At 51.2% G+C, this 18,862-nt stretch overlaps 2 protein-coding genes across 2 annotated transcripts; both read right to left on the bottom strand.

The window, feature by feature from the left end:
- Nucleotides 1-437: 437 nt before the first annotated feature.
- Nucleotides 438-3,106, bottom strand: CCL21 (C-C motif chemokine ligand 21). Its single transcript, XM_052670635.1, has 4 exons — nt 2,966-3,106; nt 2,188-2,308; nt 1,950-2,103; nt 438-1,751 (listed from the first exon to the last, which is right to left on the bottom strand). The coding sequence occupies exons 1-3, from the start codon at nt 3,030-3,032 to the stop codon at nt 1,965-1,967; spliced, it is 327 nt and encodes a 108-aa protein (XP_052526595.1). The 5' UTR covers nt 3,033-3,106; the 3' UTR covers nt 438-1,751; nt 1,950-1,964.
- Nucleotides 3,107-16,894: 13,788 nt separating this feature from the next.
- LOC128074615 (ciliary neurotrophic factor receptor subunit alpha-like) lies at nt 16,895-18,316 on the bottom strand. The gene is made up of 2 exons (XM_052670632.1): nt 17,762-18,316; nt 16,895-17,055 (listed from the first exon to the last, which is right to left on the bottom strand). Exons 1-2 carry the CDS (start codon nt 18,087-18,089, stop codon nt 16,910-16,912), a joined length of 474 nt encoding a protein of 157 aa, XP_052526592.1. The 5' UTR covers nt 18,090-18,316; the 3' UTR covers nt 16,895-16,909.
- Between the last annotated feature and the right edge of the window lie 546 nt (nt 18,317-18,862).

Here is an 18,862-nt window from a genome sequence, read left to right as displayed (position 1 = left end):
AGGGTGGCCCAGCTCCTGGAAATTCCCCCAGCCCAGCGCTGTTCCTCCAGCCTGTCGCTCAGAGAGTATAATTGGGGTGTTCTCTGGTGCTATTGCACCTGCCATGCATGACAGCAGTTTTTTTTGTCTGCTCTCACCTGAGGTTTCTGCTACATTCTTTTCACCTTGTTTTCCTCTGTAACAGTGTTTTGCAGTGAGGATGGCTTGCAGACTCACGTCAGCCCCGGCCGGATGCCTGTGCATGCACTCCTGTATGACCAGAGCAAGTCACAGCCCCATTAATAACTCCTCTAACATCCCAGAGAGCACAGGAGCACGGCTCTGAGACGAAGTCATGGCTGTGGGGATGATGTGCGGTGCAGCCCTTTCACCCTAACCTGTCTTCCCCACCCTTCCCACTCTCCCCAAAGACGGTGATGAGAGCCAGAAGGACTGTGTTTGTGTTTGAAAGATATGTTTTATTGCCTTGCATCCTGCCTGGAGCCCGGACAGCCGCACTGTGGCACAGGGCCGGCTCAGTGCCCAGGTCGGTATCCGGTTCTTCACAGTTTCTTTACAGTCTTAAAAGAATACACCTCAACGCTCACCAGATAAAGCAATCAGCCATATAAATGCACTCAATAGAAGCACTCAGCTACAAGTGTTCACCAGCCAGCACACTTCCTATGCTGAAATTTTTAAGCCCCACAAATCCTATTACTGTAATCATACAGCTTAATAGACCCTTACTGACTGAAGTCCATGTCTGAAGGCCAAAAGCAAACAGCACTGTGGCTTTTACAGAGCCTTTCCATTGTTCCTCAGCACAGTGGGGAGATTGCAGTCAGGGGATCTATCCACCCACCTGCTTGCAGCCTCACCTTTCAGTGTGCTCAGGGTTTGGTAGAGCTGCTCACTATTGTATTTGCAATGAATTCTGCAGATTCTTCTATTGCTGCACCTGCATAGCCTTCTGTGCACTATTTCCACCATGCACACATTTCGTTTTGGAGAAGAAAGCCTAAGAGAGTTTCTTTTATCGCTCCTGAAAGCAAAGCACTTTGCTTAATAATGACTCAATCTCTGAATACAGCAAAAACGAGTGAGGACAAAGCGGTAAAATCGCACTAAAATGACAAGTTTGCTCTGACCTCATTGCAATTTCATATCTAAAAAAAAAAGGATTGAAAAAAATCAAAGGATATTTGGAAAAAACCTATCTTCCTACTGTGATACTGCAACAACTTGAAGCTAAAGGTAAGCTCCAGCCCAACAGTATAGCAGAACCTGCAGTCCCCATGCTGCTCTCAGCCACCATGGGTGTTGTGAGATGCAGCACCCTGGCCCTGGGCACTGCTTGGAAGCTGGAAAAGAGCAAGTGGGCTAGAGGGGAATGAACTGCAGCCATCATTTATTTGGTATAAAAATAAGAGGCATCTTCCAGAAAAGCCAGTCTGCAGCATAAATGGTGCTCTGTGAAGCAGCAAGCAGAGCCCTCCAGGTGCAACTGTGTAAAGCAGAGTCTTTAATATAAATACAAATGTATAATATCCCCAAATGAAGCTGCCGTCCCACCAGGTGCCTTGCAGGAACCCCCCCACCATGGTGAAGGTGCTCACTGCTGGGGCTCAGCTCCCTGCTGGGGAAAGGGGGTGCCAACAGAGGGGTGGAGGACATGGGGCAGAGCACAGTCCCCTCTTGCCCCACGCTGGAAGGTGAGTGTGCTGCAGGTGTCCATTGCTGGTCGGTGGTCAGTGGGGAAAGTTCTTGTCCTAGGGAAGAGGGCAAGGAGAGAGTGAGTGTCTCAGCACACCCCAACCTGTGGGGCTGTGGGGCAGTGTCCCCAAGCATTTCTGCCAGCAGCTTCATCCCCAGGCTGCTGAGGGGGTGAATTTGGGATGCGGGGCAGCATCATTGCCATCCCTTCTCCAGCTTGTGATCCCCTCCCTCCCAGTCTGCCCCTCACCTACCTCTTCAGGCCTGGCTTAGACCTGCTTCTTCTTCTGCCTCTTGGGTTTGCGCTGGGAAGGGTTTTTTCTTCTGTTGTCCAGGCTCTTGATCAGCTTCTGGACAGTGGGGTCAGTAGGAGAGGAGCAGATTTTCATGTTCTTCTTGGTGGTGAACCTGGGAGTATGGGCAGATGGGTTTGCTGCTGAATAAGAAGGAGTACACAAAGAGGGAGGGCTCAGGCCACCGTGGAGTACTTACACAACAGCACGCAGCACGCATCCTGACTCAGGGCCCTGGATGCTGTAGGTCTTCACCAGCTTGATGGGGATGGTCTTCTGGCTGGTCTTCAGGCAGCAGTCTGAGGCCGGATTGTCCACACCTGGGGGCCAGAGGGGGCATGTGAGATTTTGGTGCCCCATTGAGCCAAGGCACCTTCGCACCCCAGGGAAGCACAATGTGAGTCATTGTTCCTGGGAGTGATGCTGTGACTGTTTCACGCTGATGGGCAGGTCAGCTCCAACACTGCTCCGTAAAAGAACAGGGTGAGAGAACAGGATGAAAAAAGGCTCATGGGCTAAGAACGGCATGGCCATTTACCTACTACAGTCATGGGCAAAACATCTCAACGTAAGAGAGATTCATATAATTTATCGCCTATTCCTAAGAAATTAGAGCTGGGAAAACTGAATGCAAACTAAAAACACCTTCCTTCCATCCAACTTCTTCTATCTCTTCCCCTGAGCAATGCAGGGGATTGATGTTGGGGCACCAAAATAAGGATGGGAACCTTGCTCCCCAGTGCCCCACTGCAGCGATATGTGACACACAGTGCCACCCCTGCACTGCTGCTGGGGCAGAAGCAGGAATGGGCTCTTTTTCCTGCTTTGCCCCCAAGCTTGGGGTGCTGCCACCCCACCCAGACACCCAAACATCCACCTGCACCACACCACCACCCTTTGCTCTCAGGGCCACTGCACTCTATGCAGAGCCCTAACCCTAATCCTGACTCCTGCCCCACATTCCCTACAGCCCTCACCTTCAGCCTGGTGGAGCAGGAGAGAAGCAGCCAGCAGGAGCAGAGGCAGCAGGACGCGCAGGGCCATGGTGGGTGCTGAGCCTCGCGATGCTGAGCAGCAGGACACACACTGCTGTCCTGAGCTTCGGCTGCTCCAATTTATCTGCAGTCGCTTTGCTTTCGTTTTCAGTCCCCCTGGCAGTCAGCCCACTAGAGGCTGTGATAGAGGAGATGGAGGGTGGAAGTTTCCCGTAAGCAGTGAGCCCCCCTTTACGGACCAGTTCTGTCTTGTTCCTGGCTGCCCAGCACAGCACAGGGTGCCACGCGGGGGGCACACCGGAGACACAGCCCCTGGCACGTCCAGGTAATTTCTGGGCTCCTGTTTCCTACCCCATCCCACAACCTGCCGCTGCCTGCTCCCAGCTGCTACTGCTTGCCTGCTGGCTCCCCAGGCAGTGACCCTGGCAGGTGGCCAAGTCATCAGGGAAACCAAGGAGGCAATCTTCTGATTCCCCAGCCTGTGCTTTGCTTCCAAGAGAAGACATTCTCCTGATGTAGAATGTCCACATCCGAGCTCTCTCAGCTCTTCTCCAAAGCTACTTTGGGAGCCCCCCAAAACTCTTGAGTGCATCTCTACTATTGGGATGTGCAGGGTCCATGGTGCAAATGGGGCTGGGGGAGATAGTACAGCTTGCTCCCTCTCTGCATACGTGAAGATCCAGAGTGTCTGCACCCTCTCTGTGTCACCTTACTGTGGGGACCTGGGGCTGAGCAGGGAACTCAACCAGATGAGGGAAACGGCTGGTGAGATTCTCTTGAAGCCCAAGGCACTGTCCCTCAGGTAGGAGACGGCGAGCTCTTCAGCAGGACATGCTGGGCACGGATCTGGCAAGAAGTGCTTCTGAGGGAGCTCAACTGCAGTGGCAAAACCCAAAGAGAGGGCTCGGTCACCATGCCACAGACTGGAAGAGACGGAGGATCAAGATTTCACGACTAAGGATGAAGATTTCACAACAGTCTGGGCAACCTGTTCCAACACTCAAAATGTTCTCATGTTGAAAACATTTTCCCTCTGTTTAATTGGAATTTCCCTGGGTGCATCCTGTACTGCTTCTTCTCACCCAGACCCAGGGTCCCTCTGAGAAGAGCTGGGTCCCTTCAGCCCCCTGGGCAGCCACCACCAGCAAGGAGCTCCTTTATCACCCTCCCCCTATCACAGACCCTCCTGACCCAGCCTGGCCTCCATCCTTTCTGCTGACCATGTTGATTGTGTCCCCAGAGCCCTCACAGGTTCTCCAGTTGTAAGGAGGAGTCTGAGTTCCTCCCTCAGTCCTGCTGCCTGAGCCCCAGTGTGCTGCTAGTGAAGCCCCAGAAGTTTAAAGCAGTTCCTGATAAAGATCCTCATTATCAATCATTGATGGCAATGAGTAACCCAGGGGGAGAACAAAGTCCCAGCAGAGAGCAAAGCACTGATAAGATGCCTGAGCTCTCTACACAGAAGGGGCAATGGTCCATGGGCAGCAGCAGATTGCCTGTGGGTGCATCTCCCCAGAGTGCCTGGCAGTGTAGATCCCCACATGCCATCAGATGTCGCTCCAACCCCAAAGTATCAGTGGCATCTATGAGCACCAGGGGGAATGCCCTGGCGTTGCACACCTGGGATAGTCAGAGTGCCTCTGTCCCACCACAGATCCATGTGCTGGAGAGCCAAGATCACTCTTCCTTCTTTCTCCCTCCCTGCCATCCACCCTGATTAGGCTTGTCTTGGTACCCATACGATGTCAAGGTGAGTGATGCGAAGGGAGGAGAGAGATGCCACTGCTTGCCCCTACAGTAAGTGAATTACCCCAGGGGAGCTTTGAGAAACTGCACAGAGCCCTACTGGATTCCTTGCCTGGTCCCAGGTCTGGCTGCTCCTGGAAAGTCCCTTGCTTTCTTGTTTTCAAGACACTGTAGTAGCATCCTCTGGACAGCCCCAAACATGGCCTGAGCTGCTGAGCAAGGTCAGGGCATGTCCTTCCTTTGCAGGCATCACTGTTAGCAATTTTCTGGTCACTGAAATTTGTATCAGAAAGAAAACAGCTGAGTGGATCCTCACTCCATTACTCCCAGGATAGTTGTTTTGGAGGTGCACAAGCTCAGGGCAGGGGTACCCAGCAACATGCTCTTGCTCTGGGCACAGGCTAGGCAATGTGCAGAGCCACACGTAACCTGGGCAGGGGATCTGTGCCCACTTCCACTCCTGCCTCCCTTTCCAAAATCCTCCTTCACCTTATGTGCTCTCCTCTATCTTCTATCCCTCACATCCAGGAGAAAGCAAAGCATTTCTGGTGGGAGATAGGGATGAGCATCCCTGTCTGCAGGGAGTCATGAGGCAGATCTAAATGTTGGGAGATAGAAGAAAGGTTTTTTAGGGCTCTCCAACACCAGCAGACTCCAGGAGCAGCACTGCTCTGCTCTGGACAGGCACAGTTTCTTGCATTGTACCCCCATTAACAAATTGCTCACCAATTTGGGTTCCTGCAGCCACCAGAGCTCAGGAACAGCGGTAGAGATAGCTACAGGGAGAAGAATACAACCAGACAGGGTGCCTTTCTGCAGTGATGGAAAATACCCTTTGATGCTGCAGTGCCACAGGTTTGGGCAACTCAAGCCATTTATCCCAGACTGCAGGAAGAGGAGAGATTACAGTGACCCACAGGACCTATAGGCAAAAACAGTCAGGGACCATAGCCACCTTGCTTGCAAGACTTTTCCAATACTGAAATCATCCCAGCAGCTTGCAGGCAACTTGCTCAGATCCTCATCTCAAATGCCCTGTATGCACCCCTCACCCCAGTGCCAGAGCCTGGGGTTTGCTTATGAATTGCTTCCCCAGATTGCTGCATTGCAGTTTGGCATCTCATTCCCACACGTCAGGAGAGGCCACAGAGCTCCTCTGCTACCCCAGCTCTGCTCCGAGTACCCTGTGCACGACAGGACAGTGGGGTCTGCTCCTCAGCTCACTCAGGACCAGACACAGAGTCTTCTCAGCTGCATGCATGGACTAAGGGCATCCAGGAGACCCAAGCTGGGGGGTGGGAATTTCCAAATCCTTTTGGATGCTGCATCCAAATTAAAGTCTCTGCTAACAGGAATAGGGTCGTTCAGCTTCACTCAACCCGCTGACCAGCAAATTCCTTCCCGCAGAGCCCCCGATTCCCAGGAGAAAGCCACTGAGGCACCTCGCTGAGCCCAGCCTGGAAAGCCCCTATCACTGGGAAGGGGAGAGGGCTGCCTGCCAGCCCGCACCGTATAGAAACGTGCTTCATGGCATCCTTAGGAAGCGGGAAAAGAATTGCTGGAAGCCAGCGGCACACGCGGCAGCTGCCTCCCTATCCTCGGCGTGCAGCAGGGCTGATGGGAAGAGCGGAGTGAGCACAGCGTGCTGGGAAGCACAACCCGGGACTCTCCTCCCCATAAACTGGTGCTGAACTGCAGGGCTTTGGTGTCTTTGGGCAGAGAGAGTGTTGTGCCCCGTGTACCCCAGACCCTCTGATCCCAAAGAAAGGCATTTTCCCAGCTGAGAGTCATGCTAGGAGTTAACCCCTTACTCACCCATATGGCCATGGAGGTGTTAAACAGCTCCGGGAGCAGATTAAAAAAATGCAGAGAAAAAATGTGCAGAAAAATGTGCATGGAGTGAAATGGTACTGATAGTGGTGAGAGGAACCTGTGTGAGTGATCAGCGTGGCAAGATCTTCTCCATCCTCTGTGTGGTGTGCAGCGCTGCCCATAGCACTACCCCCCTGATCCAAAAGCAAGGGGCTGGGCTGGCTCTGGCTTTTGTTACCCCTTCCAATCAGAAAAAAATGCTCTCACCCTCTTGGCCACGCACAGCCCAGTACATGGCATCTTCTGGGCTCAGGCTGGTGTGAGCTTGTACATTTGTCACTGTGGCACCAGCACACTCATCTTGTGCTGGAAGGGGTGATGCTGGTCCCTCTGTGGCACAGTGGAGACATCCTTGGAGTAGCAAGGTTTGTGTTAGGGATGGGACACAGTGAGATGCTCCTGCTCTTGGTGAGAAAGAAGTGAGTGCTGCATGAGAGAGTGGGGCGATTTGTGTTTTCATAGCCCTCCAAAATGAGTGACCCTCTCACTTGGTCCTCAGCCCTATCACCAAGCATTGGTTCAGCTCCTCTCCCATCAAGCACCATGGCAAGGCTTGATTCAGAATCCCTGCAGTTTCCCTCCCTGCAGTGTAAATAAAAGGTAGTGGGAATTGCTGGTACTAGTCCAGCTGTTGTGGAAAACGGAGAGGTAACAAGTCGTAAATCCCTCAGGCAATGGACCAGGCATGTGAGAGCCGAGCCAGGCAGTCAGAAAGGTTTGGGTTGGGCTGTGAGCAAGGACACACAGAAGCACCGTCCCAGTGCAGCCTGCATAGCTTGAATTCAAAGAGACTTAGGGAAACTGCTGGGAAAAGAGACAGCTGAGTGTTGTCAGAAAGGAAGCGACTCCTTCTCCATTTCATGGCTCTATGCTGAGGGATGTGGGATGTTGAGTTTGAAAGCAGGCAGAGCCGTGCTGCTGACACCTAGCATCTGCCAAGCAGCCCTGTGCTGCCCCTGGCATGAATTTAGCCCCAAAGGGCTTGGCCAGGGAGAATGTATCCAACTGCATATAGCAGACAGGATCTGGCAAATGCAGCAAGCTTGGCAGGAGGGGGGGAAAAGAAATTAAAGGCTGCCGAAGGGAAATGAAGCAAAAAACCAAGAAGGCTATGGAGGGTTAGTAGAAGATGTTAGAGCATCAAGTAAGCTGGGAACTGGATGTGCTTCAGCTCTGCTCACAGCTCAGTATCAAACAGGGAAGCAGCAACCCAACAGTAGAAAAAGCAAATGGAAAAAGCCAAAAGACAGGATTGAAGTCCATGGAATGAGATGTCAAGCTTTGCATTGGGCATGGGCTGGTGGAATGGTAGCTTCGTGTACCATGAGTGCCTTTAGCCAGACAGAGCCAGTACCAGCCTCTGAATGGTGTCTGAACTCTTCCCAGAAATTGCATGGAGAGAAAACAGCTGTTGGATAGAGAGGAAATGTTTGGGGCTGCTCAGAGAGCCCTGCTCCATGGTGCACAGGTCTCTTCTGCCCAGATACAATTAAGCAATAGGAAGAAGTTATGAGTTCAAATTCTAAACATGACTAGTCATTAGGACTAATACAAGCAGAGCAGTGAAGCCATCAAAAACCAACAGCAGCTGGATCAATAATGAGACAGTGTTTTAAGGCACAAGCAGTGACTTGAGAGTCATTCTGGCAGCCAGGAGCAACATCAAGGGTACTCTGCACCAATCACGTGATGAAGATCAACTTCCTTGCGGACATGTACAGAGGTGAAATTAACTCAGATACACCAAAGATCTGGGAAGATGGGACTGGCCATATGGCTTGGCCTCCGAATTGGTCTCCAAAGGAGGCAAAGGGGAAGAGCGTGGGGTAAACACTGTGTGGAGCTGGGACTCTGCTTGAGATGCTCCATCCAGCCGGCGAGCATCCAAGCCCCTCGGTTCAGCGGGTGGCTGCAGACGGTGTCCAATAGGCCAGGAGCAGTGGGGGATGGAAAACCCCTTTGGGGCTGGGGATCTGGCACGATGGCTACAGTGAGGGAGCAGCAGGGAAGAGCTACAGAGCCAGGTGCCAAGAGACCTCCTGGAAGCATCTTCCTGCCAAAGCCCCCCAGGACCTTGCGGTGGTAGCACCCGTCTTAGCTCTAGGAGAATCGTCCAGCTGCTTTGCACTGGGAACAGCCGGAGTGCTGCTGAGACTGAAAGGCCATAGCTAGGGAGCTTTATTTTGATAAACACGAAGGACAGAAGAAATGGGTATGTTTGTCCTGTCTGATCTCAGGCCAGGAACTATCACTGGCTGAGCTCAGAGATGTGATCAATCAGGCCAGCCACTCTTGTGTAAGCATAATACAGACAGTCCTCCAGTCTACCAGAATGCTCAATTTCAACAGTTTCAGCAGCCAAAAAAAAAAAAAAATAACCTGTGCTTACAAAACTCATGGCTGGCACTACTGCCAAGGAATCACACTCTGAGCTTTGGAAGTGATGTACGTCCATGCACAGGCACATCAGCAGACTGCTGCTGACACAGTCCATTCTGGTGTCAGCCTTTCAGAAGAAAAAAGGATAAGGTATTGAGAAAAGGATGAAGAAGGACCCATAAAAAGATTTTTAAAGAGATAATATGGTGTAACCAAGACAGAATCTCCTTTTATGGCACTGGGAAGATATAATAGGTGTCTATAGTGCAGCGGATTGGTATGCAGCCTTTACAGCCACCCAAATACTTTGTGTTCCACCGAATTTCTCCTACAGCGGCACTTGTCAGACACAAATTCTGGCTCAAAGCTGCAGAGCTTGAAAAGAAACGAAAGACTTGCAAGTAATTCTCCATCACTGTGGTTGGCCATGGCCAACAGTTTATTCCACACAATGATTGCAGTGTTGACCTCTCCCATGTTTACAGCACCCGGTTTCCACAAATAAGACCCTAGAAAACAAGAAACACCCTCAGAGCTCCTCTAACCCAACAAGTTGGTCAGTCTTGTCTCCATCCACGTGACGTGTCTCCAAAGCTTTGGCAGGCGGATGCTGCCGGGAGGTCTCTCGGTGCCTGGCCCTGTAACTCTTCCCTGCTGCTCCCTCACTGTAAACAGCCGTGCTGCCTGATCCCCAGCCCCAAAGGGAATTTCCAGCCCCACGCTGCTTCCAGACCATTGAACACTGCCTGCAGCCACCCGCTGAGCCGAAGGACTCACTGGCCGGCTGGGGTGCATCAAGCAGAGCCCCAGCTCCAAATCTTGTTTTTCCCTGTGCTCTGGCAGTTATCTCTTTCCATCTCCCTCTCATTAGAGAACGGTTCATTGTAGCCTTTCTCCTTTGCAGAGAGCGATGGAGACCTTAAGATGATTCTAGCACAAGCAGGGTCATTGTGGAACACAGACTGCTAGAGTCGGCATCCCCATGCACTCAGAGCAGATCTGCCTCTGGAGTCTATGCTGCAGAGTGGTTCTGCACGTACCCAGGGAGCCTTGCAGTCCAGCTCTGGAGGTCCAGCTCCTGCTTGTAGTATACTGTGGTCCAAAGGTTCCATTCCTGCCTCTTCCAGAGGGTTCTATCCCAAACTCTTGGCAGCAGAGCAGACTCTGATTGTTGCAGATGTCTGGAGGACATCTGGGGCAGCTCTGGGGCAGCCCAGATTAGATTCAGACCAGATCGTGCCCCACATATCCCAACAGTAATTGACTGCGTTTGCAATTAGGAGGGGGATTTTGCACCCCCAGGAAGACCACAAGGGCCATGACCCTAATTCCCATCTGTGCAGGGCTCTGCTCCAGTCCCAAAGGTCTCTCTGAGAGTTGCCAACATTGCAAAACAACAGTCTCATTGTACCATTTTAGTGTTGAAATTTCCAACGATGCTCCTGCTTTCTTTGTCTTTGCTGTGTGCTCCTTTTCCTGGGAGCCACAGGAAACCAGGACCACCAAACTGTCATGCAAGCTGCCTCAGCTTGGGATAAACTCAACCTTCCAATCATCAGATTTGACTTAGTTGCCTGGATAGCTCTTTTGGAACCTGATGAGGTTCACAGTTCCTCTTCTGTCACGGAGAACTAAGAGTAAGTACAACTTCTGCTGCCGAGCCTGAGCTCTGCATCCAGCCAGGATCACAGCCACTTTGGCTATAGCACTGCAAAGATAAGGAGAACTCTAAACATCCAAACAGCCCTTGGAGGTCAAGTTGCTCTCCATTCCCACTTGATGTTATCTGCCTTGCAAACTCCTTAGTCAAATAGAGATTTCGGGAAAAAACACTGTCTTATTGAAAAATACTTTATTATGTTCTCCAGCATGGGGATGTGCTATTTACTAAGTGGTCCACCAGACACGTGCACCGTCTTTCTTGTTCATCCCTGTACCCTTGTCAAATATTATAACATTTTTTACTAAATCTTTTGGAAATCCCCGCTGTCCTGAGACTTGGCTGCTTCTTGGGCTCAGCACACTTTGCTGGAAGAGGCACTTTATATACACTAAGTTAATGACATGGGACATCAGAAGATCTTTCCTTGGGGTGAGTGACACTCATTGGAGATTGCAGACCCAAATCTCCCTTCAAGGACTTCCCCAGAGCTATGTGCAGTTTCCATTCACCCCCCCACTGCCACAGGCTTCCCTGTGTGCTCAGGAGGAGCAGTGATCCCTGGTTGCCCTGCAGCAAAGGTTTACAGACTGAATTAATTTGTGTGTTTGTCACTCTTCCTAAACCTATTGGGAGCTCCCAGGTTCAATGGGAGATGCATCCCCAAGCACGGTGATAAGGGCAAGTCCCAGGCATGAACCATTCCTTGTGCAAGAGAGGTCCCAGTGAGCTGGCCCCAAGCTGCCTGGGAAGAGCAGGGTGCAGAAAGCTGGGGATATGCAGCTGGAGCTACACCAAGCTCCTGGCACACAGAGTGGATCAGTTGCATCTCTCGTGGGTCTCCATGCAAACACCCGATGCGTCCTCATCCTCACAGCCATCTTGCTGTTATCTGTGGTTTGCAAAGGGCTACATCTGGGAAGACAAGTGGTTTCTCCAGCCTTGAACTCAGTGTTAGAAGAGGCCTGGTGGAACAAGAACCAAGAGAAAATATGGCACCCACACCTTCCTTCATCCTCACCACATGGCTCTCCTGCCTGGCCCTGGTTGCTGGAATATGCACACCACAAGCTTCCACTCAAACCCACTCCCTTCTTCTGCTCAGAGGATGTCCACATAAAAAGCTGTCCTTCCAGTCTCTCAGTACTGAACTCAATATAATGCAACTTCTGGGAAGCTTTGGATTTCAAATGTGTTTGTCCCACTTCCCAGGCTTCCCAGCTGCCCAGCTGCTGTGTTCCATTTAAGCTAATCACAAAGATTAAGGCAAAGACCCAGCCTGGAAGGTTTGCAAACAGCTCCAGACTACTTCTGCAAACAGCTTTTACAGACAGCAGTCCTGCACAACAGCACAAGGACTAACAAATCTATGGCATCCATGCAGGGAATTCCCAGGAAAGCTCAGTTCTAGCACATCCCAGCCATTTCCAGTCACTGGCTTAGTGACACTGCAAAACTCAGGACCACTGGACACAGGACCCTCGAGGGGGAAGTTCGTAGGGGCAGCAAGGGTGACAAAAGGTCCATGATGCATCCCAGCACAGAGGCTGGATCCCATTGTCCCTTGTCCCCACAGAAGGCTTGCAGAGTCAGGCTGCGTGGCCAGCCCAAGGAGAAGCAAGCTCAAAATCATTCCCACTAGACCCTCATGTCCTCAGCTGCAAGCAATAGTTGTTGAGCAGAACTGTGCACAAGCAGACTGACTCCAGATTTTACAGTCTTCAATCTCGCACAGCCAGGAGACTCCAGGCCAACATGACAGATAAGCCACAACACATTCGTAAAGCCGTGCGCTGAGGTTTCCACAGCCACCCACTAAGCAAGCCCTGTCAAAGTAAACAGGTCATCCTCCCTCTTGAGGGATCGCTTTGAACCCCCAGCCCATTTGCAGCCCCATGTTTGTTCCCATATTAAGGAAGCAGCTTGCAGCTGGTTGCACTAGGACAGAAGGGGGCCCTGGTTGACTGCAGCGTGTGATGGACAGTTGACAAACGTGACCGTTCCCAGAAATTCAGCATCAAGTCCCCACTTAATGGGTGGCTGTGAGGAGGAGCTGAGAGAGAAGACAGATGCTCCTCTATGAGGGGATTGTGGCTGAAATGTGATCTTCTCCCAAGCATGGTGGGAAGGCTTCTGATAGTATGGCTGCTGCTGGGGCAAGGAAGACATTTTCCAGGATGGTTTGCCTGCAAGAGGATGGCAGGAAGCTGCAACTGCCCTGGTGCTCATGAGACTTGGGAACACAGGGTGGCTCCTGCCAGATGTGTCAACATTGGGGAATGAGCAGAGAACACAGCCCATGTATTGTGCAGCAAAAAGACCTGACCAAACTTGCTTCAGCTCCAGGCACACTGCACACAACGATCTGTCCTCTCCTTCCCTTCCCTGCCACAAGCCCCCTCACCCACCCCACTATCAGCATAGCACAAGCAGGGGGATTTACCAGCAGGCTTATACGGCTGCAGACATTTGGCATTACTGCAGCTGTGCCAGCACCTTCCCTGCCAGCACATGGTTTTGAAGGCTGAGTGCAACGCTCATACTGCAGGAAAGCACAAAGCTCAGCTAAGCACAGCTGGCTTTTGGCAGGACATAGGGTGAGCAAGGTCAGCAACAGCCCTGAAAGCAGTGGTTTGAAAGGCCTGGGTGCAAGCCTGCTGGCTGTCCAATCTGAGCACCTTGGCTACAGTAAATCCCATCCATCCCTTTCCCAGCACAGTGTGGCCTCCCAACCACGACAACCTCAGGCTTGCGTTGATAATGCAAACAGGACATGTTGACCCCAAAACCCAAAGTCAGTTAAACCAGGAACACTGATGAGACCTGCAGAGGAGAGATGTTGAGACAAATTCTTTGATTACTTTCAATGAAGAGCACAAGTGAGGAGAAAAATAGGAAAAATACTTTCAATTTTCTTCTGCTGGTGCTTGGGAAAATAAACAAATTATTGAAATGCAGGTGTCGTTAAAGCAGGGACTTTTCAGCCAGAAGAATTGCCAGAGGATCACTGGGAACCCTATACAGATCAGGAGAGCCAAGGGACCTGTAGCACCCACAATGTCCTCATATGCAAACATGACGAGAGGATGAATGTTTCTGCATAGGAGGGCAAAAGCATCCCAGAAAATCTCAGAAACATGATGAGACAGAGAAACTTTTGGGGTGAATAACTGCCCACGGATGAGGTGCAAGAGAAGATAAAAGGAGCAAAGGGAGAGCATACACTTGATTTCTCAACTTTGTGATGTAGTGGCAGTGGTTGTTGAGCAGAGGGAAACTGCAGTGACCATACAGATTGTTCCTTTCCTTTCTGGTGTTCCAGAGATGCAGCTGCCAGTCTCTTGGCACCTCCACCACAAAACCAGTGTCCTTGTTTTGTTTCAGAAAAATTCCCTCACACTGGCACCTCCTGATTTATTATCACAGAAGCCCTCGAGTGGCTATGTCCTCCTGGAGTAAAACTCTGGCTGCAGTGACAACTGTCAGAATGTCACTGTGTGCACTGAAAAATTGCATACACGCTCTTTCACATGCTTCCAAGCCAGACCAGCCAGAGCTGAGCAAAATGCACAGGGGTGAGAAGGACCAGGAACTGCTCCTGAGGGCTGTGGAATGAGGCAGTATTGGCTGCAGATGAGGGGGTTTCTCCATAAGGTGGCTGAGGTGCTTGGTGGCCTTCCCATGCATGCTTTGTGAGCACATCCAGACCTGGCAGCAGCACCTTCCTCACAGCCTTTCCCAAGGCTCATGTCTGTGCCAGCCCAAAGCATTTACAGATGTTTTTCCCAACAGCTCTGTTAATTTCCTGTTTCCTTTGGAATTGGCAGAAGAAAATGGGATTAGACCAAATCTAGAAGGAAATGCTGAGATTCATCTGAGTGTTTCTGACATCCTAGGCTGTGCATCCCTCTTATCTTTACCAGTCCCAGAGCCCTGTGCTCTGGTAGGCCCTTGCTACAATTAGCTTTCCCCCTGACTCAGACCAAGTACTGGGGGCAGAGCAGGCACCCCAGCAGTCATTTTCTCCAGCTTTTCCTCATTCATCTTTCAGGGTCCTTTGTGTTGAACCCATTTACAGCTACTGACTTCTCTTGTTTCTTATTCTTTGCCCAGGGAGGTGGTGGAGTCACTGTCTCTGGCAGTGTTCATGAGGTGTCTGGATGAGGAGCTACAAGATATGGTTTAGTAGCTTGTGGTAGTAATGGTAATGGGTGAACGGTTGGACTAGATGATCTTGTAGGTCCTTTCCAACTTTGTGATTCTGCGATTCTATGATTTCCACTTCTTTAATAGATTCACAAAGCCATTCAGGCTGGAGAGGACCTCAGGAGGTCTCTAGTCCAACCTTCACAAAGCAGTGGCAGTGATGGCATCAAACCAGGCTGCTCAGCATTTTGCACACCTGGGTCTTGAAAACCTCCGAGGTCAGAAATCCCACAACATCTCTGGACTCCTCTCCCAGTGGGAGACATGGGGAAACCCTCAGAGTTAACCTGTTCCTCCTGCTGTGCATCTCCATTAAAAGCCTGACTCCATCTTCTTAATAATCTCCTCACAGCTGTTAGGGGATCCTCTTACGTCCTCCAGAACTATCCCTTTTCAAAGCAGAACAAGCCCGACTCCTCCAGTCTCTCCTCACATGGCATTAATTCCAGCCCCAGTGTCTCAGCGGTCCCTGCAGAACTCTCTCCTGATTACTCAGGAGAGTACCAAGGAGCTTAAATCTGGATGCAGTGTCCAGCTCTGGTGTAACGACTGTTGGAAAGGGGTAATAATCAGCGTCTCCCCCACCCCATCTAGAACACAAAAGGAAAGAGCTGAGCCCCTCTGCCTTTTCACAACCCAAATGTATTCCCAAAGCTATTGCTTAGACTGGCTTGAAATGAGGATTCACCAGCTCCTCTGTTTCCTAAGAATCTGGGTGATAACCAGATCAGTACCAACTCCTTGTTTCTGCATTGACCCAGAACTTCAATGTGTGCAGCAGAATTTTTGCAGATGTGGAAAAGAAACGATTACCAAGCTCTTTTGATGTTTGCAGGAATGGAGAAGCTGCAGAATGCATTTTCTTCAGATTCACTCACAGAGCCTACAGCCAGAGGGAGCCATCAGATCAGCTTCTAATACCTCCTGCAGAACTGCAGGCTGGAGTCCTGTTGAGGGCTGTGCAGCTGTCTCTTCTGCATAATTTTATAACTCTTTCTATGCCTCTTGGAGCCAATAGACTTCATCTCTTTGTGTGCCTGATGTGCATGAAGAATGCTTTGCTCCCAGGGGGATGCAGATGCCTGAGCAGGGAACCTGGCAGAGCTTTGTCTGAGAACACCCAAGAAATTCCAGGTGTATAGCAAATAAATATCACTGTTGCTAAAAAACATCAGCCTGTTCTTTAAGGACTGGGCTGCTTCTTTTGAAGTATTTGTCCTCAGTGTACATCATTCCCACCTGTGAATGATAAACTGGATTTTAGCATTTTACAGCCTCAGTTGCATTTTCCTGAACAGTGGATACAGATACTGCCTTCCTTGTAGTATCTTTGCTCAACAGAAAACAGCCAACAGCTCAACAGCATTTGCACTTTTTCCTGGAAAGAGACTTATGTCAGAAGCATGGTTATATATAGAATTCATAGAATTGCTCAGGTTGGAAAAGATCTTGACCTAACCATGCAATCCAAATAACCAACCACTAAACCCATCCAAGTGGTTTTTCAACACATCCAGGGATGGTGACTCAACCACCTCCCTGGGGAGCCCATTCCAGTGCTTAACAACCCTTTCTGTAAAGAACTTTTTCCAGATATCCAACCTAAACCTCCCCTGGCACAACTTGAGTCCATTTCCCCTCATCCTGTCACCTGTCACCAGTGAGAAGACACCAACCCCACTCTCAGTGTTGTGCACCTTTCAACATTCTGCCTCAGTATGTGAGAGGCTGTTTGGTGCACTTTCTGGTGCCTCCTGGTGGGTGGCACATCCTTTATGCCCCATCTCTGCTGAACATGAGCATCTAAGCCCAACTCCTTTGCAAGCTTTGCAGAAGGTGTCTGAAAAACCATGTCCAGCTATCTTCACCAGAACACCCGATTTGGAAAAGCAGCCATGTTGGGTTTATTGACAAAGAACTGCAAGCAAACTCAAATGCTTCCTACCCAACAGCCGTCGCCCACAGGCTGCTCAGCGTCTCCTTCCCAACCATGCTACAGACCCTGAGCTCTTCACGCCCTTCCAGCACCCACCCCATCCCTCATGCCCCCATTTGGGGCATACTCACTAAATAAAGAGGACACCATAGGCAGCCAAGACGAGTCCAGCTGTCCAACACACTGCCACGGCGCCACTGCCCACTCCGGCCCCCTTGTCGCAGATCTTGGTGGTGGGGGGCGGCATGAAAGAGGAAGTGCTGGTGCTCGTCGTCTCTGCAGGGAGGGAGAGTGGGTGGTGAGAGGAGCTGGGGCCCCCTAGGATGTTGCCCACAGGAGTAGGGCAGCATCCCATCCCCACACTGCCCAACGGTGCTACGCTAGGGCCAAGCTGGATGGAGAAGATGATGAGAATGGAGACAGCGTGGTCTATGGGACTTTCTGTTCTCTAACAGTAGACCCAGAGGGTTCCAGAGTGCCTGGCAATGAGTGTCCCCCAGTGCTTCCCAGCCACCCCACAGCTGGTGCCAGTCAGGGGAACCGGCGCAGGGCACGCTCCCATCCTTCTGGGAAGCCAAGGGCTGATAACGTGCATTTGGACACGGTCCCAGCTCTTTCCTAGAAACAGAGGCTTGTTAACTTGGGGGCTTTTATTTCTAACTGGCATCGCTCCGAGCCATTGCGCGGGGTTGGAGCTGTGGAGGAGAGGAAGAGCTGGAGATGGTGGGGGGCAGCACTCCAGCAAATACTAATAAATCCAGAGCCCTGTCGTGGCACTTGGAGCACTCCAGTGAGGAAGATGCCAGAGCTAGGTGTGCTGAGTCAGCACCTCCTGGGCCATTCCAACCATGCAACGGGGCCACAGGCTCGTGAAGGCACGTGGTAAAGGGCTGTGCCCTCCTCTGCCACACACCCCCAGTGCTGGGGTCTCCATACCCTGGACTCCTGAGTGTGGGGTGTTTGTGCTGGGTGAGGGTCTCACCTGTGATCTGAACCTCCGTGGTGAGGTGCTTGGGCTCCTCCGTCCAGGGGGTGGCATGCACAGCCACGCTCCAGTTGCTCCACGTGCCGATGTCGTTGTCTTTGGCGGCCACCTGGATGATGTACTCCTTGCCAGCATAGGCATCTGTGATGGTGTGTGACGTGCCATCCGACAGCTCGACCTGCGGGCAGGTGGGGATCAGGCAGGGGGTGCTGGGGATGGGAGGCAGCCAGAGGAGGAAATCCGGCAGTGAGAGGGAAGTCTTAAAGGCACAGGAGCTGACTGTCCCCAAGCTGCAAAATGAGCCAGCGGGGAAGAAGACCGGCATGGACGAACAGGGAGCTATTCTTGAGGTTCCGGGAGAAAAAGAGAATCTACCTCCTGTGGAAGAAAGACAGGTGACTCCAAAAGAGTACAGATAAGTTGTTAAGATATATAGAGAGAAAGTCAGAAAGGCAAAAGCCCAGATTGAACTCAACCTGGCCGCTGGGGTAAAAAGGAACAAGAAAGCCTTTTACAAATACATCAGTGGTAAGAGGAGTACTAAGGAAAATCTTCATTTTTACTGGAGGAGGCTGGGAATGTGACCACTGAGGGCAAGGAAAAGGCAGAGGTTGTGAATGCCTTCTTTACGTCTGTCTTTAAAGGTCACACCAGTTATCCTCAGGGTGCTCCACTCTCTGACCTGGTAGTCTCGGCTGGGGTGCAGACAGAACTCCCTGCAATTCGGGAGGACGCAGTCACAGACCTACTACTCCAGCTGCACTGTCACAAGTCCAGGGACCGGATGGGATTCACCCAGAGAGCTGAGGGAACTGGCGGAGGTGAGAGCCGAGCCGCTTGCCATTATCTATCAGCGCTCCTTGTTGACTGGTGAGGTCCCAGAAGACTGGAGGCTTGCCAGCGTGACTCCCATCTACAAGAAGGGTTGTAAGGAGGATCTGGGGAACTACAGGCCTGTTACCATGACCTGTGTGCCAGGGAAGGTGTCATGGTTTTATGATTTTTGGTTATCAGTATTCCACACGATAACATCATGTAATGCACTGGGGGTTTGACTGCTGATGCTCAAGTTCCAGGTGCCTGCCGGAGGAGAACTAC

Source organism: Tympanuchus pallidicinctus, unplaced genomic scaffold (assembly GCF_026119805.1).
Source record: "Tympanuchus pallidicinctus isolate F22 unplaced genomic scaffold, pur_lepc_1.0 scaffold9, whole genome shotgun sequence".
Classification (NCBI taxonomy): Eukaryota; Metazoa; Chordata; class Aves; order Galliformes; family Phasianidae; genus Tympanuchus; species Tympanuchus pallidicinctus.
This window is presented reverse-complemented; position numbering and strand designations above follow the sequence as displayed.